The sequence below is a fragment of the Gymnoscopelus braueri genome, assembly GCF_963280865.1.
Source record: "Gymnoscopelus braueri genome assembly, chromosome: 8".
Classification (NCBI taxonomy): domain Eukaryota; kingdom Metazoa; phylum Chordata; class Actinopteri; order Myctophiformes; family Myctophidae; genus Gymnoscopelus; species Gymnoscopelus braueri.
In genome coordinates, this window is record NC_137609.1 from 14,734,609 (window position 1) to 14,758,779 (window position 24,171).

General features: G+C 40.8%; 1 protein-coding gene across 5 annotated transcripts; it reads right to left on the reverse strand.

The window, feature by feature from the left end:
- Positions 1-1,142: 1,142 nt before the first annotated feature.
- scaf4a (SR-related CTD-associated factor 4a) lies at positions 1,143-22,528 on the reverse strand. Of its 5 annotated transcripts, none has more exons than XM_080435353.1 (20): positions 22,384-22,528; positions 18,180-18,263; positions 17,978-18,022; positions 17,216-17,377; positions 16,940-17,090; positions 15,817-15,956; positions 12,663-12,896; positions 11,633-11,721; positions 10,981-11,071; positions 10,365-10,541; positions 9,986-10,065; positions 9,365-9,555; positions 8,719-8,819; positions 8,084-8,194; positions 7,513-7,669; positions 6,652-6,755; positions 6,196-6,355; positions 5,689-5,838; positions 4,079-5,133; positions 1,143-4,018 (listed from the first exon to the last, which is right to left on the reverse strand). In XM_080435353.1, exons 1-20 carry the CDS (start codon positions 22,411-22,413, stop codon positions 3,905-3,907), a joined length of 3,426 nt encoding a protein of 1,141 aa, XP_080291479.1. In that variant the 5' UTR covers positions 22,414-22,528; the 3' UTR covers positions 1,143-3,904. The 5 variants fall into 5 exon arrangements, with proteins under 5 accessions (XP_080291479.1, XP_080291478.1, XP_080291477.1 ...); XM_080435352.1 differs by having other exon boundaries at positions 1,143-4,042; XM_080435351.1 differs by having other exon boundaries at positions 1,143-5,133; positions 6,196-6,346.
- Positions 22,529-24,171: the final 1,643 nt, after the last annotated feature.

Consider the following 24,171-nt stretch of genomic DNA (forward strand, 5'->3'; position numbering starts at 1 on the left):
AAGGATCCATGGCTATTATTGCATGTGTACTGAGTTGACCTCGCATTATGAACTGAGCAATTACCTTACACATTTGAAGAAAAAAAAATGCTGTTATTTGTGTACTACATTTTAAATACAATTTGAAAAAGTGCTGTTATTTGTTTCAAAAAGCTTTACACCAAGCCACCCTTGCCTACATATGTGTATAACTATTTCTAACAGCAAATTAACGTTTTTGTGGATTTGTAAGTTTTTCCAAGTTGCAATGTGACATAGCTCTATTAACACATTTCTTTATTCCCTTTAATTGTACAGACATTTCTCAGTTTTGTTTGTTTTTAATTGACACTTGCTTTGACAATGTAATTTATGTAAACATATGTTTTCTCATGCCAATAAAGCTCCATTGAATTGAATTGAATTGTTCTCAAACCAATTGTTGCATGTTGAAGGTGTACACCAGTAGACCCAGAGTAGAGGAGTACAACAAACAGGTGCTCAGACTTTTTAATTTCAAGGACCCCAGTTCCATATGCATTATCCCTGGCTGTCCACTTGCCCACAGATGCCCAGTCACTGTAAAATCATCAGTGTTGTTAACTCTGAGAGTTGGCTTCAGTCCTGGGGGATTCAACCTTTACCCTTCCTCTAACTCAGGATTCTTATCATTTTATAATTAATCTGCTCAGGAGACACTAATTGCAACTCTCACTCCATTTCTTATTTGTAATTGTAATGTTATATTCTTCAAAAGGTGGGTTATCAGTCATTCACATCATATGCTAGCTATGGTTTTCTCTTGCAATTTTCTAATCAAACGTCAGCTATGGGAGTACGATTAAAAAATCTGGGAAACAGACTCAAAAGTTTGAGAACCACTGATCTAGATAGCATGTTGTTTAGACAGAGGCTAGGCTAGGTTCATCCTTTACCTGGTATCCCAGTTTCCGCTATACAGTCATTTACTTTGTTTATTGACTAGAGCTCATGCTTACCTATTATTGCTTATTAAGTACCGTGTCTATTGACTAGAGCTCATGCTTACTCTGCTTATTCCTGTTTAACCCTTCAAGTTGCTCTGGGTAGAGCGTCTGCCAAATGCCTAAATTGTAACCAAACAGACTTTTAAACAAACACATACATTTAAAAAATGAAACAGATTTGGTACAAAAATAGTTTATTAAAAACAATTTACTATGGCTGAAGTATTGGACATATCATGTTCAGGGCATTTGTATTAATCTTTTCTTTTTTAACAAATCATACAAACATTTTGTTAGCCTTCTAAGTATGAGGGTTTAAAAAACAGTTAAAGTAAATTAACTCTTAGTTTATCCTTCTGTGACAATTGGTTTCTCTCTTTGATGAACAAAAAAAGGGGATTATAAAGAAAATTAAATACACCTTGGAATTTCAAGTGATGAAAGCATATTTACAGCAGCGTGTCATAAGTTACACTCTTTCTTTCATCTTATTCAATGTGCACTTGGTTTCCTCGTTTTAAAACAAAAAAAGTAAAGAAAATAATCCAAGCATTGCCATATCTAGGTGAAGTAGGGCGTTATCCGATATCAAGTGGTTTAAACCAAGTAAGGCTTGCCGAACAATGTGGCCCATAGGGTAGGAGCCTATGTCCTGTTTTTGTAGTAAGTCTTGAGTTTAAACTAAGCTTACCAAACATTACACTAAGCATCGTGTCCATCAGAGAGATATCCTTTGTATGTTAAATTCTGCTATGGGGTAGAACTTATTTTTTTAAAGTGAATGAAGGGGGATATATTCCAGCTTTATCAACCTGACCAACCCAATAAAGTATTCTGTGTTCACTTAAATCCAGTTGCAATAGAACCTTTTGACATGTTTAATGTGGGCCGTTTTCCAATTATGCTGTGTGGTCATAAAAAAAAATCATATTGGTTTGAAATACATTTGTTGGAGATTTTCACTCTTGGATCTACAATACAATCTATTTTTGCGATAATTATGGAGAACACCCTGGCCTACACATTTATACGGTGTACATTTTGAGTAAAAGCTGTTTTTGGATTTTATTAAAAAAAGTTTAAATGTCATGATGTATTCTTCACCTTTGTATTTTGCAAAACTAAAAATTATACTTCTTTATCTACGGCTGCACAGGAAACGGTGCAATTTTGGCCATTTTTAAACAGCTTGGTTGTGTACAATTTTGAACTCAGTTAATTAGAGACTGAAATGGCTAAGCTTGGTAGCTTGCAAAAAAATGTTTTGCTCTCCATCTCCATTAACGGTTTAGACGTGTCAGAATTCACCTTTGACATACAACCAAATCAAGTAGTCAGAATAGTCAGAATACAGCCATTCTATGGCTGTATTCTGACAGGTATAATGCCATGAAAACGGAACCTGGGAGTGGCAGCTTCCACTTCCTCAGGCTAGTTGCCCTTAAACAACAACGACAATAGTAATTTACACACTATAGCAACATAAACAAGCTATGACAGTCCACTCACGTTATCTTAGGTTGATAGTGCCACAGTGCCATGGTTATTTCCATTTCCATTCATGTTGAGATCAATCATGTCATGAATGTCTCTTGGTTAATCAGTGGGAAATGTTGCTAAAAATGACTACATGCACCTTGTGACACACTGAGCTGTGGTAATTGTACAATATGTCTTTCTTTGTGTCCATCTAGAAGGAAATGTTAAAATTGAAACTTTAAAAACTAAATAAAAATCCAGCATTTTCACAGTCGACCTCAGTGAAAATTTGGAGACGTGCATGATATCCTTGGTGAGTAGCCTATATTATGTTTGTTTTTGGAATGGAATTACATTCACGTGGAGTGTCAAGTCTTTACAGACATTGGACATAGGCCATCCAATTATTTTGCTAGATTCAGTGGTGTTGCTGTACCAAGATTTAGGCAAGATAGTGAAAGGATTTAGAGTACAGTAGATGTGGTCCAAAATGGTCAGAAATTCAGACCTTAAAACTAACAAAACAGGGAACTCAACAAGAATTCCAGGGCAGACGAATACCGGTAGTTCTAGTTGGACACATTTCCCCTAAAACTAAGTGGAACCATATTCCTATGTATTGTATAAAAGGAAATCTCAAAAATTAGACTACTCTCAAACCAATACGATTCTGGATAAACTGAAACAAAAAAAAGAGGGGAGAAAAAAAGGCATTCATGGATTTCATGGCCACACCAATACTTTCAAAGGATACAAAAAACAGATACAAGACAACTGGAGGAGTGGGATCTCAGCTTATTAATGGGATTTCAGAAAACCTAACATTTCAGGGTCAACTATGGTATCGATGTATACGTTATTGAAGATATTCAGTGTTTGCAGATGTGACATATTGGTGCACTTTAAACATAAAATAAAATGCTGCGTTGTTGGAACATTGGAGAGATGTCATAACACAGATTAAGGTCCATGAGTGAATGTTTCCTATATGCACACTAGGTCAAAGGTGGAACATTGGCATTGAATTAGGGGACAGAACTATGCTTCCTGCATGCATTCAATTACCTCACTGTGTTCACCAATAGCTCACACAAGAGAGACGCAACCGAGCCCCCCGTCCCCCCCCCCCAAATCCAACTCTAGATTCTCATGTGAGCCTGTGTTTCTGGGTGATGATAAGTCAGTTCGGCATATTCTGTAAGCCACCATTTTGTTGCCCCCTTACCCGCAAGGATTTTCAAAAAATTCATTAAAATGTTCACTGTTGTCATTTTCTTCATACTTGCCAAAAAACGTAACATATCAACTAAGGCAAAGTCTGAATCAGGATGTCCTACAGTACAACAAAAAAAACATTTCTCCATAGGATTGGTAAATATCTTCCATGTTATCTTATATCTGTGGTGGGGGGGGGAGGGATTTCAAGACAGTTTCTAGAATTAAAGAACCGTGTTGAAAGCCTACGACTCTGCCTCCTGTTTTGTCTCGGTGAGGTCAGTTTGGGGTGAAGCCGAGGGGTTAGAGGTCACTGACTCTGTCACAGCAGCAGGCGTGGCTGAATGTTCCAACTCCACCTTCTGGGGAGAAGGCAACTCCACCTTCTGGGGAGAAGGCAACTCCACCTGTAACTCCACCTTCTGGGGAGAAGGCAACTCCACCTTCTGGGGAGAAGGCAACTCCACCTTCTGGGGAGAAGGTTCCTTGCCGAGTCCCTTATTGGTTTGTGAGGGCGTGGCTGGGACCTCTTGAGGTGGCTGTTCTGCACCAACAGAGTTCCTCAACTTGTCAATGTTCTCCAGTTCAGCCAACCGGTCGTCCCTGTCCCACCGCGTGCTTCGCTCTCGCCTTTCCGAGCGCCGCGGCTTCTCTGTGTCTTTCCCCTCCACTACGCTCGACCGCCCTCGACTCCCAACCTCTCCCCTTCCTCCTCCTCCACCGCCACCACCTCGCTCCTTCTCTCGCTCTCTCTCCTCGTCCTCGCCCCTTCCCCGCTCCCGGTCACCCTCCATGCTGTTACGTTTCTCTCTCCAGTCCCGTCGATCTCTGTCCCGCTCACGATCTCTGTCTTTGTCCCTCTCTCTGTCTCTCTCCCACCCTCCACCATCCTCCTGCCATCCTCCGAGCCGTTCCCTCCCATCCATCCCTCTATCACCGCCTCCCCCTCCTCTCCCTGCTGGATCGCCGAATGGCCGCCTCCCTCCTCCAAAACCGCGGTCCCTCTCTCTGTCTCTTTCTCTATCCCAGTCTCTCTCCGGCTCTCGGTCCCGGTCCCTGAAGCCAGGCCGGTCTGAGACCCTGAACGAACGGCCGTCCATTTCCTCCGGGCCGTCCGGCCCCCTGGGGCCCCCTGGTCTCATGAAGGGGGGAGGCGGGCCGTGCGGACCGGGGAAGGGGCCCCTAATGCCATGAGGAGGAGGGGGCATCCCAAATCCGCCGGGAGGCGGTGGGCCATCGTGGTGCATCATCTGGGGGTGGGGGCCCCTGTGCATCATCTGGGGATGCATGGGGGGCATGTTGGGAGGGTGGGGCGGCCGCGGGCCATGCGGTGGTGGGAAACGCTGCATGTGTGGAGGGGGAAGGACCGGAGGACGCTGGAGGGGGATAATGCCGGGCCGTGCCCCCAGCAGGCCACCTGACGGGGGCTGCATGGTTCCTGAAGGACCCCCTGGTGGTCCACCCCCCTGGTTACCTGCAAGGGAACCAGAAAAAGTCATATTATGTTAAACGACAATGTAATAAAGATAACGTAGCATTCAATTTTACTTGAGATTTCTTTCTTTGCCATAGACAGACAGATAAATAAAACCACTGGATAATATATAATTTATATCACCACTGGTAATGTTTTTATTGTACTTATTTTACCTTCTTTTAACCTCACTGCTTTTAATTTCTGTTTTCACAAAAGCCCTTCTAGGAACACGAGTTTGTCTTTAAATGATCAGTATAAAAATGTTTGTATTTTAAAGGAAATCTTTCAACATCATGAAGGAACTAATTCACCCAAATCATCTCCCCTGTATCCCTTTGTTGCCCCTTTAAGTTTGATTTCAGTAAACAAAGACCTATAAAACAAGTAGGAAGGAAGGAAGGAAGCCCAACTGTAATTGCATTGAGAACATCTTGTCATTTTATAAAGTGCACAGTAAGTGATGGCCTATCTTGTGTAATTGATACAAAATAAAAAAAAGAATAACTTGTTATAGGGCAGTGTTTTGTGAAAAGGAGTGACTATCTGACTGACCCATGGGACCCATCTGGTTGTTGAAGAGTTTGGGCCCCTCAGGGCCATCGTCGTTTTTCCTGTTGGCCAGACCTGCTGGATCCATTGATGGGTCCTCAACCCCACCTTTAGATGGAGGAGGGGGCCCCATGGGCATGGCACCAGGGAACCCTAGAACAAAAGATAGGAAGGAAGAACGGAAATGAGTGAAAGAGAGATCAAATGTGACATGCCGTGTGTGTGTGTGTGTGTGTGTGTGTGTGTGTGTGAGAGAGAGACAGTGAATGAGTGAGTGAGTGTGTAATTAGATGATGTTGCTGTGTGTACAACATTAGTTCTGACAGCCTTCAGAAAACTCATAGAGCATTCGTAGAGCCAGACAAATACAGATGATGTATTTTACACAACACAATCACTGAGATGTTTTCAGTAAGTAACTGAGAAGCAGGGAGGAGCAGAACCGAAAGATAAGTGAGTTTTTAGTGTTCGGTTTTGAGTTGTACGATGGCAGGTGTGGGGAGGAGTTACCTGGAGGCATCTGCATGGGGTTAAAGCCAGGTCTCATGAAAGGAGGGACTCCAGGGGGAAAGGAAGGAGGAGGAAGACCCATGGGACCAGGGAAGACTGGAAGCTGGTGAGAACCCACACCAACCATCGGCTGCTGCTGCAGTGGAGGACCCTGCGAGGGCTTCGAGTTAAAGGAGTTGCAAATAAGCAAATTGAGTCTTTTTACTTACTTGCACAATAATGACATAATACATTTGTTTTTGTTAAATAAATGTATAAAAGGGAAACTATATAATTCAATGTTCTCTAATAGAATAACTGCATAAATTATGAATAATTCTACAAGCAAAATAATGATACAAATCATGTGGATAAATTCACAATTTCTTTTCCAGATGTAAATAAGACAAGTCTCATACAACATAACACATCATTGTCATAATGCATGGGACATGTGTTCTGAGGAACATTCCCCACCTGTGCAGGTGGAGCTCCCACTGGTCCACCCTGTGACTCGTCACGCTGCTGGGACTCTGAGCGGCCATTCTGGGCCAGTTCCTCTGGTTTTACTCCCTTCCACTCTAGAAAATGAGATACAATGATTTAACCTAAAACATACTAGACATGATTTTACACTCCAAGGGAAGTAATTTATCAATCACTGGGTAGAAATTGACCCTCTGCAGGCAACCCATCCCAACTATTAGGCGTAGTGAGCAGTACCGATGGACCAGCTCCTTGAAGGTGTATGTATCCCCAACATGCATGTCTTTTTGTGTGGAAGGAAACGGGAGCACACAGTGGGGACCAACATGAACACAGGGAAAATATGCAAACGCCACACAGAAAGGACCCAGTTAGGTTCGATTGAGGCATTTTGTTCTATTTGTAGAATCTCAATTTTTTGAAGTTTATACTGTTAATTGACTTAACCTGTGCACTGCCACAGCCTTTTACATAGTACATGAGTTGTACTTTCTTTTATTTCACGCTATGCACGGTTTGTTAATGTATTGTTTAGTATTTTCACGTACAATATAAACCATAGTTCTCATGGTGTGCCTGAGAGATTTATAAATGAGAGAAGGATGTGCAGAGGAATGCCAGCACTCAGGAAAGTGTCATTCAGGTACTATTTATTTAGGTAGGTAGTGCCCATAAATAGATTACTTGTGACTGAGCTGTGCTTGCATTCTTTCTAGAAGGATGTGCAGCCCAAAGCAATAAACGCCCATTTCAAGAGCTACAGTGTCAATGCATACAACCAACTGAACACTCACGTGTTTCTAACAATTGCACTCTGTGCTGTCATTTGTCCTTGCGTTTTTCCTTTTGTACCTGGTGACAAGGTGTCCATGTCCAGCATGCCTCCCTCTCTCAGCTCCTCCAGCTGCTCCTCTTTGAGCTTGGACCAGGGGATGTACGTGACCCCCAGCTCCATGTCCCAGAACTGCTTGAACTCCGCCTTGATGCCCTTGTTCAGCGCCCACGCGATCTGTCACAACCAGAGCACCGTGATACTTAAATAAGAATGCAAGGATGAAACCAGGGTTCGATTTGTAAAAGAAAAAACACTTAAGCCCTACAGTATATGTATACTCCTTGATACGCAAATAGCAAAAATAGCCGATCTACAAGCTCTCAACGCATTGCAATCCGCCACGTTGTGAGCTTTTAGATCTGCTATTTCCAGTATTTGTTTTTATGAATTTGTTCAATTGTGATATTATCAAACAGGCAAAATTTGACAAAAAGAAATGCATGTACCAGAAGGGATAAAACAAGATAAAAGCAGATGCATGGATTCCCCCCTCAAGCAAATCGAACCCTGGATGCAACCAATATGCAGCCCTCTGAGATGTTCAGAGGAGCAGTCGGCTGCAGAATGCACTTTGTGGCGTTGCCTTACCTTGATTGCTTTCTGGTTAACTTTGTACCCTCTGCTGAGCTTCTGCAGAGCCCTGAAGGCGTCCTGCCTTTGCGTCATGACGATGTAGGCACAGCCACGTGGCGGAATCATCTGAATGATGGAGAAGCGGAAAGAACGCAGAGGACCTGAGATCAATCCTTTAACTGGCTGATGATTCCTTGCAGCAGTACTGCTATTGTAGTGAAATCATTAATATTCATTCTTTGGTGTGGTTTTGTCATATCAACACCTCAATCTATCCTAGTGCTACTCGTAAAATGCTATCCACAAGTTCCCTCGGGCGTTGTGGGCATCACTTCCTGTCGATTTGATCCCTGATACCTGATCAAAATCGATGCCCACAATGCCCTAGGAAACTTGTGGATAGAATACATTATAGATTACAGTTATTGTCATCCATGAGTACAGTCTTAATACTTTTCTGATATTTCTCAGTAAGACACTAGTTTAAGACACAAGTGTGGTTGTGGCTAGACCAATGCTTAGATGTTATGCTTGTAACACAGTTGAAATGTTATATATCGACCTTTACCTTATGCAAGCACAGGATTGACATAAATGGTACATAAATTATAGTGATAAAAGTGATCTACTGTATGTATTTGCTCACATACATTGATGGCGTCTATTTCTCCAAACTCCTCCAGGACACAGGCAACATCTTGCTGTTGTGTCCTCTTATCCAACTGGCCCACCCAGAGAGTTGTACTGCAAACTTTAGACAAGAGAGTAGAGACATTTCAATTCAATTCAATACATCTATTGCACATAGTCCAAAAATGATTTCCCCAAAAATATGGATACCAGGTTTGACCCTTTTAGACCTGAGGCCGATTCTAAAAACTCCTTCTAAATCCTGACTTAAGTTTTCTGAAAAATTTCAAAGATAAATATGTTGCTATATACAGTATATACAACATAGCAACATCTAATGCTACACAGAGATGTTCCTGGATTGAAAGGTATAACAACGTATAGGTGTTCCAGGTCTAAATGGGTTAAAGTGGTATATATAAACGCAACAATAAAAACAAACAAGACGTATTGCAGTCTAATAACGGTGTGGGCTCCCTGTCTAATCTATAGTTACTGATAATAAGTTACTACCGTTTGTGTGCAGTAAAAGTTTGTGAACAAAGCTGCACAAATCACAACGCAGTGATTAGTGGTGAAGCCGCATTATACCTGCTGGCTGCTTGAGTGCATGTACTAGTGCATGTCCTTTTAAACCTTTGACCACACATCCACACTATGCCTCACCACTTAGCGTGTCGTTCTTGGGTTGTGGGAGACCCCTCTGCCTCCTGTCCTTCTCCTTCTCTCGCTCTCTTCGCTCCTGGGAGCGTGAGCGTGGGGAGTGGTGACGGCGTTCTCTGGAGCGCGAGCGCGATCGTCTGTGTCGAGACCGACGCGTGCGAGAGTTAGAACGCGACCTCCTCCTCTTGGGGGACCTGCGGAGAAAAAGGAGGAGGAAACAAGATAAACACACAAAGAGAACAGAATATGTGGATGTGAGTGAAATTAATTAGCAGAAAACAGGAAGAGTAGCTGCTCTTATAGTACAGTAGCTAATGGGGGGTTTACTGTAAGTACATAATCATAAATTGACTTCATGTAACGTTATTTTCTAGCAAGCCACTGACAGATTTAAAGGTATTTGCCGTTTACATATTTATAGTGCTGTGTTACGACCCAGGCTAGGGGTCACTAGGTGTAAAATAAAATATGCCAGCAAATGTTCCACAGAACAGATGTTTAAGTCTGCATCAGCAGCCATTCACCAATAAGTGCTGAGCAGCTCTTGAGACAAAATGTAATAATGAAAATTTAAAAACAAAAATGTCCAACTTGGAAGTAATCTTATCCTTCACCAGTTTTTACCTGGAGCCGGAGTGTGACCTGTGACCATGTCTGCCATCCCTCGTGGACGAGCGGTCCATGTCCATGTCCATAGACATGTCCTGGTTAGAACAGGGCAGGACGTGGTCAGAACAGATTGTAATTATTACCCCACACAAATTATTGTGAGATAACAAGATTCTCTTAAACGTAACATTTAATAGTGTTTAGTAGAGTGCAATGATAAAACAGCATGACTTATGCTGGTGATATAAATGGCATATTTGCTAAACAATTAACATTGGAAACTGTGAAATTATCACTCAACACGTCTTTAAAATGCCATAGAATAGCATCAAATACCTGTAAAATGAACTTGTTAAAATGCTGCCATCTTACATATCATTTGTTAATGAGTCACCTGTTGTTGCTGGGTTGCATTGTGTGGAGGGTACCCCCCTGGGAAGCCTGGAGTCATGGCAGAGCCTGGCAGTGGCTGACCTGGCTGAGCCTGCCCCAGAGGAGGCATCATCCCTGGGTAGCCCTGCCCTGGTGGCAGCCCATAGCCCTGTAGCTGCCCATTAGGAGGGAGAGAACCCTGGCAGAGAGAGAGGAGCATTTTATATACATGATTTACAAGCTTTTGATATTCTGCACATTTTCTGAAGGAGTATTTGATAATCTTTCTGAATTAATTAGCCTACAAAACTATTCAGCCAATCCCTCACTAGCCAAAACACAACAACCTCTCTTCAGTTGTTTTGGAAACACAAACATAGTTAAGGTATTGAAAGACACTACTGTATATTGATACTTCAACTTTGTTATTTTACTTGTCTAGTATGTTAAAATGGTATGAAAGTAAATGAAATTATGGATTATATTTTTTCTGTATGTCTCTGCTACCCCCCCCCCCCCACCCCAAACAACACAAGACATCGGTTTAAACACATTTGCACTCAAAGGACCACACTGGAAATAAGCCTTTGTTCTAAAGTTGGTTTGTGTTTATGTGTACGACAACACATCATCATTACCTGTTGGGCGGGGTCCTGTGGTTGGCCAATCATGTGTGGTTTAAAGTGCTCCATGTGCTGAGAGAAGACTGGAGGCTGTGGCTGCTGCATACTGTCACAACAAAGACATACTGTCACCTAACAAAGTCCAGGTCAGCTTTTGATACACACTGTGTGCACGTCTCACACACTCACACGCGTGCACGTCTCACACACAAGCCACACACACACACAGATGTATAATGTAGTTGTGCAGAGCGTTTTAGTTGCTTTAAGTACAGTATATGAAGGATCTGTTGTTCTCTCTTTTAATGACCACTGATTTTATTTAGCCAGTCCTTGCTCTTAAAACCAGTTGAACAATAGCATTCCTATTGAAGGGCTAACATTCGGCATAAATAGCCGATCTACAAGCTGTGAGCTTGTACATGGGATCTAGTGTATAGCGAAAACAGGAGGGGGCCTAGTATAGAGCTCTTGGAAATACGGTGAATTATGTATAGGTTTTAAGACAATTACATTTGTTTTGCGTTTTCTCAGTTTGGTCTTTTTGTTTCTGCACTGGAGCCGCCTGCAAAGCCCTTTGAACAGCAATCTATGTATGAAAGGTCTTATTATAATTATTTCCCTCTCTGCATCAGTGTGATGTTTCTGAGAGGCGTGAGTGTCTTACAAAGGGGGTTGGGATGGCACAGGGTCATCCTTCTTGGTTTCCTCTCCACCTTCTGGCTCATCATCATAGTCAAAACGGTCGAGGAGTTTCTGACAAAGGGAACAAGGTTTTAGAAGATTGAATAATACCAGGAGTACAAGTTTTTCATTAGCTGTGTTTCCGTCCAGCTGTTTTCAAGTCGATTTAAAGGAGAATTCCGGACATTTTAAGTGTTATCTTTGATGTGTCGTTACTCACCTACCGACGTAAACAGTGGCATTGTTTAACATGGCAACACCAAGTTGCCAGGTTCTGGGAGAGAAACAAGCAACTAGCGTTAGCTCGTTCGTCATTAGCGGTAGCCTCTCAGGAACTTTCACTGCATGTTTGACGATCATCAGACTCCACAATGAGTAGTAGTAGAGAAAAAAATAACTTTGCATCGGTTATAATAGACGAATTTCCCTATGACACGCGCTCCCATTATGACAACGGAGGAGGTTGAAAATATGACGACAGGGGAATATCTGGAAATAAACAATGCCACTGTTTACGTCGGTAGGTGAGTAACGACACATCAAAGATAACACTTAAAATGTCCGGAATTCTCCTTTAAGGCCAAATGTTTAAAGAACATCCAATATGAATTAGTAGCGTTCCTATATCAGCTGGCCTGAAAATAAATAGGATAAAATAGGCCCTGAATACAGAGCGTAGCGATGTCAGAACATGAATCCATCACAGTCATTGTTATGATGTGTTGTCAAACTAGTATCACTATGGCGAAATGTGCCATAGCCTGAAGTTACAAAGTAATAGAGGTAATGTTACTAGTTTGACAACACACAATTCTGTCTACTTTAATGCAGTGCAATATTTACCCTTTTAACCGTTACCGTATATTAAGTATTGTTTTGTATTTGAAAATGATGGATTATATCTAACAAAGGTGAAAAGAAAAACAAAACAATGTATCCTTTAAACATTGTGCCGAGGCATTTCCGAACAGTTAGACAAACAGATATAAGACGTGGATGGGAAGGTAACTCACTGTCACTTTGTCGAATGCCGGCTGCTGCTGCTGGGTGTGCTGGGTGGACAGGGGAAGGTGTGGAGCTCCCATGCCCAGGCTAGGGGTGACACTCTGGGCAGAGGGCTGAAGGTGGTGGGCAAGAGGCTGAAGGTGGTGGGCAGGGGGCTGAAGGTGGTGGGCTGGGGGCTGGGGGTGTGTTTGGAGCTGGGGCTTCACAGGCTGATCCTGAAAGTTCTGGAGCATTTGTTGAAGCTGGGAAGAAGATCCAGAGGGATAAGGAATAAATGATGTGTTACAGATGGCAGGGCATGCCCTTACTACCCCTAGGTATTGAAGTTGATACTTATCTAGGAAGGAGATGTACACATAAGTTAAAGTTACCATTAGGAGTAAAACAAAAAAGAGAAGTTACAAAGGGATCATTCTAAAAATCCTGAATAATATATTAAAAGGGCCACGTCACCCATTTTCAACATTATCTTCACATAAGTGGTCCTCACTAACGCTCATTATAGGATGCCAATTTCTGTTTACTCACTCTGCCTCTCATTGGCAGGCTATGGACAGTTCAGAAACCTGACTACCAATGACATCATCGATGGGGATTCCAAGCTAATTGAAACTACAGCCTTCCTGGAAAGTTAGCATGCTGAAATAAAACCCATTGTTCTTGCATTAATACAAAATAACGTTTAAAATCTTGTTTGAAATTACCTAATCTCTCAGCACCACTGCCCTAAACATTTAGTGTAGTGTTGTTACTTATTTACACTATAAACTTGTATAGTGCTTAAGGGGTTAATGTATCTTGAAAATGTCAAGATACTTGCAAGGTCTCGTGAAGGTATGAATGCTCTAAAGTGGGATCTTGGCTGCATTGAGATCCGATGATGCACGCCACCTGCGGAGGTGGCCTGACACAGTGAGTTCAGATCTCAGTGAGGAGTGGACTGATATGTGGCCACAAACTGATCAAACGTAAGCCTTGCGTTATCTTCCTTTCACACACACTTCCCCAGCATCCTCATGGTAAATTATGCCTATGAAGTGGTAAACATCATGGGCAAATCAAGAGATTTGCCACAAACTGCTTAGTATTCATAGCAGAACTGAGGAGTAGGATATAATTTCCCTGTCGTGCCCAACTGTAAAATTACAAGGAGATCACTGCACTCTGCTGGCTGAATGTTTGGAGGTGCATCATGGACAAAGCACAGCAAAATGATGTATATTATGTATTTTTGTATACAAAATCTCACCTAGAATTGCTCTAATTAGCTTTAGTTAACCAAAATAGATTTCTCCCTGGGGTAGCTTTGCTGAAGTTCAAGTTCTTCCAGTATGAAGAAATTTGTAAAGCTATGCTTTCAAAGTAGCTTCCCCAATACTGACAGTACACTGAATAAAAAGACAAAATAGGATATGATAAAAATCATTCGCAATGAAAATTGATTTATGTATAACACCATGCATGAAGTCTGTTTTGGGGAGCTGACACACTGACTGAAAACAAATCAAGACAAATCATAGTGCAAGATGAAGATATTCTCTCCTATTAAGATATGCACAGTTGCACACAACAACACTAAACAGGATGGCATTGTGCAAACTAAAGAGTCCATATACCCCACAACGTCGGCTGTGGCTCAGGAGATAGAGTGGCCGTTTTGGAAATGGAAGGTTCCCGTTCAATCCCCGGCTCTTCCTGGTTTTGTGTCCTTGAGCCAGACACTGAACCTCTAACTGCTCTTGATGACGGTGGTACCTAATATGCTTTGCTCCACCATCGGTGTTTGAATGTGTGAGTGAATGGGTGAATGTAACTCACATTGTAAAGCACTTTGGATAAAGGCGCTTAAGTCACTTTTCCCACTCATTATCAAAATCAATAAAGCTGAACTGCGATGAAGACCAATTTTGGCATAATGAACATTTATGTGGTATCAATAAATCAAAAGGACACAGCATTTTTGGTATGAGAATAAGGATCCTTTATTATCCCTCTATAGTATCACTGATGTTTGCGTTTATATTAATATGAGCCCTGTGCATTCTAACAATATTTGAACAGCTTATTTATTAGACTACAATTAATACATAGTTTCTACATACCAAAACAAAAATCAAGAATAAATACGTAAAAAAGAAAACCAAAAGAAGGCTATGTAGCCTAGGTATATCCTATAAATATTTTATATATGTATAAATACATATATAAATATGTCATAATACATCAGGTCTGTGAGACAGAGCATGTGCATTGCCTAAATCAAATCCAATCTGCAATTTATTTTATAATTAACTGTTTAACTGATGAGACTGATCAGTCAGCCACTAAAGAGTAGGAGCCTTTTCTGCTGAGAATTCACTAGTGTCCTCCAAGGGCTTAATTAGGATCAGATTGCAAATCTGTAAATGTGGACAGACGTGGACAAACCTGAGTTCCAATTTGGCACATCTGATCATTGTGTTGAAAAGGTGTAACCCCGCTCTTAGATAAAAGGGTGCTGTTAGTTCCCATCAGCTGTTACAATAATACGTCAGGTAAACATCCTTCTGTATTAACAACTATCGTGTAATGTTGTGAGCTGGTAAAATGGCTATTTTATGAGATTTGTTGGATTTTTAACATTTTGGAAGACTTTTGAACATTATCGCCTATACATTGCATGCCCAAAATAGGGATGCCAAGGTGAAAATGGTTAAAGGACCACTTCAACCATTTTTAAGCTATGTTCATCATATAAGGTACTGAGGATTTTACAGTTGTAGATTGGGGTCTGAGATTTAACAAAACCATATCAAATGGGGGACCATGGCCTAATACATATCAAACAGGGGGTCCTTGAAATGAAAAAGGTACGCATACCGTATTGCATTCACAGTGAATTAGTTTATTTATGTCCCACGTTTTTTTATTTCATAATGATTTGATCACCTGGATGATTTTAGTCCCTCTAACTGCACCTCTGGAGCGTGTATTGCATTTAGAGATTTCTTCCAGCAATGATGTCAGCTTTTATTTACCAATATGACTAAAGACATACATCATCACACCACTCATAGTATTAACAGACCATGTACTGCTGAACAATAACATTTCAAAAGATTCAAACAGCAGGCAGAGCAATGACGTAAACATGAGTCCAAATACACACGCGCGCACACACACCTGCTGTCCCTGTGAGGACTGGAAGAGTTGTGCCACCGCAGCAAAGGCAGCATCAGAGGTATCCAGCTGAGTGACGGCAGGGACTGTAGAGTTTGCCGTTACCTCGGCAACTGGCTCTTTGTCTGGAGACGTGGGAGAACCTGACAAGACAAGGACAGCATGACTATAACCCTGGCCACTAGCACATACCTCAACCTACTCCCCAAACCTAACCTTTACCTGTTCCTAAACATAACCCTAAACAAAATCTCTGAACTCGGTAGAATCTGCACCTGGCTCGCTGATAACAAACTATCACTACACCTAGGAAAAACTGAATCCATTCTTTTTGGGTCCAGAATAAACCTCTGCAAGGTCAAAGACTTCACGGTCACGGATGAAATTACCTACCTGGGTTGTATATTAGAGGCCAACGTCTCTCAAGTGAAAAAAATGAAACAAAAGTAATCAGAAAGGTTTTCTATTCAGGATCTCTTCGTGGTCAGTAGGAACACACTGAGGACAATAGCAGGAGCACTCATCCAATGTCCTTTTGCCTATGCATGCACCTTGTGGTACGTTAGCACCTCAAAAGGCATTAAAAACAAAACTGTAGACCTCTCAAAACAAGCTGGTCAGATTACTACTACGCCTTACACCCAGAACTCACTAGGGTGTATGGCTCAGGGTAGAAGTACAGAAACTTGCAATGTGCCTGGTCTACAAGATACGCAAGGAAACAGGGATACCCATGTACCTGTCAGACTACTTCAAAAGCGTAGAAGACACACACAGGCACAACACCAGAAGGAGCCCCACTGGTCTCACTGAACCCAGTTTGGGCACAAAAATGGGGTCAAATTCGCTCTACTGCTATGCCCCAGAATGTGGAATGCCCTACCAACAGGCATAAAAAGTGTGACTCCTTACCCTCCTAGGGTGTGACTCCTGACTCCTTACCCTCCTAGGTTTATAGTACATATCTTTCTTTCTTATTACTACTCGTATATATGTTTTTTGCATAAATGTCTTGATGAATTGAATACACAGGACCTTAATAGAAACAAGCCCTGCCACCGTGCCTTGTTTTTGCAAACTGTTAATAAAGTATTCAATCAATCAATCAAAAACACATGCAAATTACCTGGCTCATCTGTGGGTTCATAGGGTGCAGATTCTGCAGATTCTGCAGAAGCACTGCTGGAGGCTGCAGCCATGTCTAGGAGAGGCTGAATCACTTCAATCTTGAACACACCGTTCTTCTGCCATAGGTTCAAAACCCGCACTATCTTACTCTACAGAGGGAGAAAGGGAAAGACATATAGTGATATACCGTTCATAGAGAAACTTGAGGATTTTGTGGAGAGGTAGACAGACAGAGACGGATAAAGTAGTCGTCCTTACTGCCACTTTCTCTTACCCGGTCTTCCATGGGACAAAGACAGAGATTTTCAAAGCTTCCAGTGATGTTTTTGGTGAACCTTGGGCCAAACACGTCCTTGTCAGATCCAAACTGATGTCGGGATTGGCGGACAATGGAGTCGACCACATAGAGGCCTGCCACCTTGTACTCAGGCTTACACTGGAGAGACCAGGAGAGAGGGGAGGGCACGAGATCAGCAATTCAGAGAGTTCAAAGCTAGGAGGATGCCATGCCTAACATCACAAAACCTTACTTAGTGGATGTTATCTGAATTGTTAGGGGCGGGGTGGATTTAGCTATTCAAACAGAGATTTCCAAAAAGTATAACATATTTTTTGTTTATGAGAATTCCAAATTATAACATAGGTAGGTGCTGTTTTTCACAGTATTAGAATTTCCAGAATTTAAAATGATCTGTTGCCATTAGCAGATATGGTAATTTAATATCCATTATTTGGTTGTTCAACCAATCTCCATATACTTTACAGCCTGTCACTCTGATTGCACTGTAATGATGTAATGCCCAGTGCCTTTCCATGCATGCATACAACTCCAAAACATTGTCATCACATGCCCCAGACAGGGCATGCCTCCTGGTGGAGATTTATGCTCTACTGAGTACCCCCTTCTAGTTTTCAAATTGTCATGATTCATGGAATTCCTGCCAAACGGCTTCTGTTGAGGAAACCTGACATTCAGAAATGTGGAATGAGGTATTAAGTATGTACTGTAAATAGATTTTGAGATGGTGCTTCTCACCTTTTTGATAAACTTTTCGACAATCTGGACCACATGCTTGTACAGCTGAAAAAGATAACAGGCACACAAGGTAAACAATGAAAATAAATCTGAACAAACTGTGTGCTCAAATCAATGCACCAGGCAAAGAACTTTAATGAATGAAATGCTACATAATTAGACTAACTGCTTTGATTCAAAACAATGCCAATCTCATGCTTACTTTCATAGCTTTTATGGCCGATTTGGTGATGGAGATCATTTTTGCCCGAGAGATTGGCGGCTTGGAGTCCATCAATGAGAAGAGCTGCAGAAGACAGGAGATAGAATAACGGTGTCAGTTCTACTGGCTGCAGTGTTACTCCCAAGGTTCACTGTGCTGGCACGTCTGTCTCGTCTTTCTTTTAACATTTCAGCCAAAAATCATGTCGCATTTGCTCAGCCTCTGGGTTAGTTGGTCCTGCAATCGTATTTGATGCTATGTTCATGCAATGTTGTGCATTAACCACACTCCTGTTCTGTTAGAACAACATTTTTAGATTGAAATAGACAGCAGCAATGTTCCCAAGTCCCAACTACGCTGTAAGAGTACTGCACAAATAAACAAGGCTCACACCAGATACATCTTGCCCCGCAATGCCACCAAGGGACAAGAAGGAAAACTTTTTCCGGACATTACACACAGACACAGAAGAAAATCTGATATTTTCTTTTTTTATGTTGAAATGCCAGTCTTCACCATCTGCTGATATCAATTCAGTGATGTTAGTGGCTGATATATTTCAGTATTGTCAGTGGCTGATATCGGTTCAATGTGGTTAGTGGCTGATATCAATTCAGTGTCGTTAGTGGCTGTAGTGACTAATATCAATTCAGTGTGTGGTTAGTGGCTGTAGTGACTATATCAATTCAGTGTTGTTAGTGGCTGTAGTGACTATATCAATTCAGTGTTGTTAGTGGCTGTAGTGACAAATATCAATTCAGTGTGTTATTAGTGGCTGTAGTTAGGCCTGTAAATTTGGGCAATTATTTTAGATAATCACAATTCATTTTGCATAATCGTTATAATCGTTTCCATGTTGATAATTGTTCACACATTTTTAAATATATAAAAAAAGCAGAAATAGCAGATCTACAAGCTTACAACGCGCCACGAAGTAAGCTTGTAGATCAGCTGTTTCTGCTATTTTTACATGTATAAAATTATTAAATATGTCAATAATGTCTTTGTATATTTAAGTTATGTCATATCTGCCCTGTGCAATTTGTGATTATGAAGCCTAAAAAACGTTTAATTAATCGTCAACTTAAATTTGTAATGGTGATTCGTGACAGCCCTAGCTGTAGTGACTAATATCAATGAAGTGTTGTTAGTGGCTGACGTCAGTTCAGGGATGTTAGTTGCTGACATCAGTTCAGTGATGTTGGTGACAGTCTGGCTGATATCAGTTCAGTGTTTCTAGTGGCTGACATCAGTTCAGTGATGTCAGTGGCTGTCTGGCTGATACCAATTCAGTGTTGTTAGTGGCTGACATTGCCCTCTCACAGATAATCCGTTATCAGCTGCTGCATGTTCTCCACTGAAAGGCGTCTCACTTGCATTTCATTTAGTATACTACACATTTGTTTTAAATATCTATCCTTGAGGGACCTACAGTATGTCACAACACCATAGTCTAATCCAATCCGTTTTAGTGGTTAGTACTTAGTATAACGTTGCAATTTACTGTTTGAGAAACGACCTTCTTGGATAATTTCCAAACGTGCAGATATATAATATATTGGTAAGACCCCAAAAATCATGTATGTATGATGACACAAAATGTTACAGATTGTTTGATAGGTAGAAGGGCTCATATAAGGCTTGAAACAAATACATACCTGTCGTATTAGAGTTTAATTAATTTATATCAGTTAAAAAAAAATCCTAAACGTATTAATATCTTCCATATCATTGAATCTGTCTGTGCTATTTTGTGTAGGCTATCTTTTACTGAAGTCTAAAGCAAACCATAGTTGTTGTCAAAGATACTCGTCTAAGCAGTTATCATTAAATGTCAGCTACATTGGGTCAGCTAATGAAGCAAATTTTGAAGAATCATTTAAATAAAATACAATGCCCTCTCTAGTATTGTTAACTACACACTAATGAACCTTATAACATGTTAAGAAATGCCACCTGGCAGTCAGATTTACATTTGTAAACAAACAACCTTAAATTTTCAGCCTGTGTACCGGTACTTAGGGAGACATTTTGGTAGCTGAACAATATTCAAAAGACATATTTCTAAATGAAGGATCTAAATGAAGGATCTAAGTCAGACGTAAATTGTTAACATAAAATTGGCTTGTATAGATTCCTACAAGCCCTATTTAAGTCAAATTGCTACATATTAAATGCAAAAACAATTTTGTTGTGCTGCAAATTCAGTACCACTTAAACCCTCTATACCTGATAAAACGTACCTGTAAAGAGCGCATTTGGTACACTCTTATTTCCCTCTAGACAAATCGATTCGCCAAAAATTGCAGATCTACAAGGTCACAACAAGTTATGCGTTGTGAGCATGTAGATCGGCTATTTTTGACGAATGTTCCCCAAATAGGGATTCTGGGGGATTCAAGTGGTTAACAAAAGTGGCATTTAAAGTTTTGAGAATATTCTGATGATGGAATTATTTTTGTCACAATAATCGTGACATGTAATTTTCATATCGTTCCATCACCTAACACCGATTCATTTTGACAGCAGGAATAACACAACCACTCTTAGTGGTGGTCAATATGAACCATTTCAATTTAGCCTATCTTTGAGAGACAACATTCATGGATATTTTCTAAACACACACACACACACACACACACACACACACACACACACACACACATTTTTAAAAGTAGCAATACCACAATATAAAAATACTGTTACAAATAAAAGGCCTGTGTTCAAAATATTACTTGAGTGAAAGTACAAGCGTTATGAGCTGGTAGGTCGGCTATTTTAAAACAGCCTACAGTATGTAGTGTGTATAAAATAGGGCTAAAGTGGTTACTGGTTAATGTATGTTTGTTTTATGAAATAATCATTTAGATCTGCAAAGTAACTAAAGTTTTCAAATAATTATGTGGGGTAAAAGTACAATATTTGCCCCTGAGATGTAGTGGAGTAGAAGTAAAAGTATTGAAAATTGAAGTTAAGTACTTGAGTAAATGTACTTGGTTACTTTCCACCACTGATCAGGATTTTGCTGCAGATCATTATGGCAGTTCTGTATGTATTGAGCCGATTTGTGTGGAAATAAGAGTTTGTTCATTATCTATACCAGTGGTTCTCAACCTGTGGAGGGGGGTCCCAAGATGACAGTGAAGTGACCATTTAAGGACTTTAAAGACCTTTGTAATACCTCAAAAAGAAAGAAAATAAAAAGGCCATTACTGCATCAAAAGCAATCAATAAACTATAAAAACTGGTCAAACATTGGTCAAATTGTCAAATATAAGCCAATCTACAAGCTCACAACGCCTCAATCTGCTATTTTTTGTTACCATATTTATCTGTGGAACCGAAAATTTAATGCCTCAACTCCTTCATTCCAAGTGCTTGTCAGGGTGTGTGTGTGGGGGGTCCCCAGTTCAAATGCGATTATTTTGGGGGGTCACCGCCTGAAAAGGTTGAGAACCCCTGATCTATACTACCTGCCAATATTGTGACCCAACCACCACCACGCTATATGTATCTTAGCACATAAGTAACTTCATGCTATGTAACATGGAGAGCAGCACAAATCAAGCTCAGCCAACGTTAGATTATAATCTAGCTCATTCCTTTTGGGTTATATAGTTTGTTTAACAAGTTGCACATTAACTAACGGTACTGGGCTGCACGAAAGCAAACTTTAAGTTTGCTACCACAAGCAGTTTAAGATGTGCAAGTCTGACTAGCTGGCTGGGCCCTGCAAACACACAACTGCCAAGTGTGTTACACGGAAATCGGTCACCATTCAATTATTCAACACCAGAGGTCACCGTTTCTGCACTTTCGGCAATTGGATAAAAATGATCACCCTAAGAAATGGGCACTGTAGGTGGGTCAGTTAAGATAATTTGCTAACTATATCAGTCTTTTGTAAACTACATCAGATAATGTGACCAGACTAACTAATTCTTGTGAGACTCTTCTATTTCGAATAATTAATTAAATAAACAGAATAGAGCTGACTTTCAGTGGGACTTTCAGTGGGAATGCAAGACCACGACCACCACCAGTCACATAATTCGATAGGTAACCGATATGGCTGTGACACCCGCCCTTTCTGGTGATGCTGCTGCTCTAACCGTGCTAACAGAGCCCTCTATGCATGATCATCCTCACAAGACAAGGCTCGAAGTGCAGTAACTGTGATCAGCCCCGCACAGAGGCGCCTTACCTCATGGTTGAAGGCGTTGACGGCATCCATGATGCCCGGCGACGTGAGCCTTTCGCTAAACACCCGGTTTCCCCGATCGAAGCGATGTTTATCTGGGACAGGTCTGGTACAACATGTCCGCTTCAGACGGCTAACGCTAGGTAGCCTAGCCTGGTAGCTGTCGGGTGTCGGTACGGCGGATGTTGGTACTTATTTTTGCCTTGTGTTGTTCTTGAAGGACGCATCACCCGTCCACAACCTTTCCCCCCCCCAACTCCAAGAGACGTTTTATCCCATTGAGACCTGAAGCCGATTCTACATGTCTCCTAAATCTCAACAATATTCTCAAAAACCTATGTTTCTATATCAGTGGTGCTCAATCTTTTTCATGTCAAGGACCTCCAAAAGTATATGTATTTGACCGCCGACCTCATCAAATTATTTTGTTCCAGGGACCCCCAGAAGCAAAGATTTGAGTTAAAAATGTTCGCTTTAAAAATATATATATTCAAAGATTTGCACACATTTTCACGATTTTTCAAAAATAGCAGATCTACAAGCTCGTAGCGCATCTGATTGTTTTAAAAACTGATATATTTCAACTTTAAAGCTGGCATGATAAACTCATAGTTATAATATATCGGATAAACTGCCCTGCTTGCAAATGTGCACATCATGAAGTGTTTCATTATTATTATTATTATTATTATTATTATTATTATTACAAGTGGCACTGGCATGATTGACAATGGTTTCCATTTTATTTAATTGGCTGCTCCCTAAAATGTTATCTTTAAGGCAAAATAGTACCCAATGAGACGGCGGGTAGCCGGGCAGGGAGCAAAGCATGATGGGATTTAGTGTTCTATATGTGGTTCTAGGAGGCCTAGTAGCCTACAGTTCTGCCAAAGCATGATATATTAATTAGTCTGATTCTGAATGAATGAAATATGTATTTACCTAATAAAGAATGCCGAAGCTGCATAAGAATGTACAAATTGCAGCCTACAAGTGTGATATCTTTATTTATTTTCTTCCCCCCCCCCCCCTTTATAGCAATGAACGCATAATCCGTGATTAGGTTAAATTAAAAAAAATACATTAGATTGCCTTGGCGATATCTTTAAAATAAAAAATATAGGCTAGCGTGTTCATATTTAGAAGCTGAATGCAACTTTGGCAAGTGTTTGCCCGCTCAATGGCCCTTCTCAATCTCAACTGTGAATCTTCTTGCTGTACATAATAATTCCAATAGATGGTGCTATAGGCTTCTTATATTTCTGTCTCCCTAATTGTCTAGTTTTATGTCTAAGCTACTGTACGTGCCGTGATCCAGTAAGCAAACAAGGTAGCCTGGACATGTATGTGCATGTTTTGCAGGCTATGTTAAACAATGGATTCCTTTCTCTCTTTCCAGAAACATGATTAAGGTTCTGTATATCAGGGAATATGTGTCTGATCTGATGCATATTTGTCAATACCCAATATATATTAAATTAGATTCAGCACCAAGTGTAGCCTACCTGTTCAATGAATTGTCCATACAGGTAACCTAACTGAGGTAGACCATCCTATAATTGAGCACCATCGCAATTAGAGCATTTATTAATAAAAGTGCAACAATTTCAAAGTAGCCTAATAAAAGTATGTATTTAATTATCTTAATTATTTAAAGTCATTCATGTCTTAGCAGCTGTCGGCAAGAACCCAATTTGTCCCATTTTGACAACACATTAATGACACATGTATCAATACATTCGGCATAGTTGTCAAGTCTCATTGAGTTAAAACAGGTTTTAAATAAAAAAA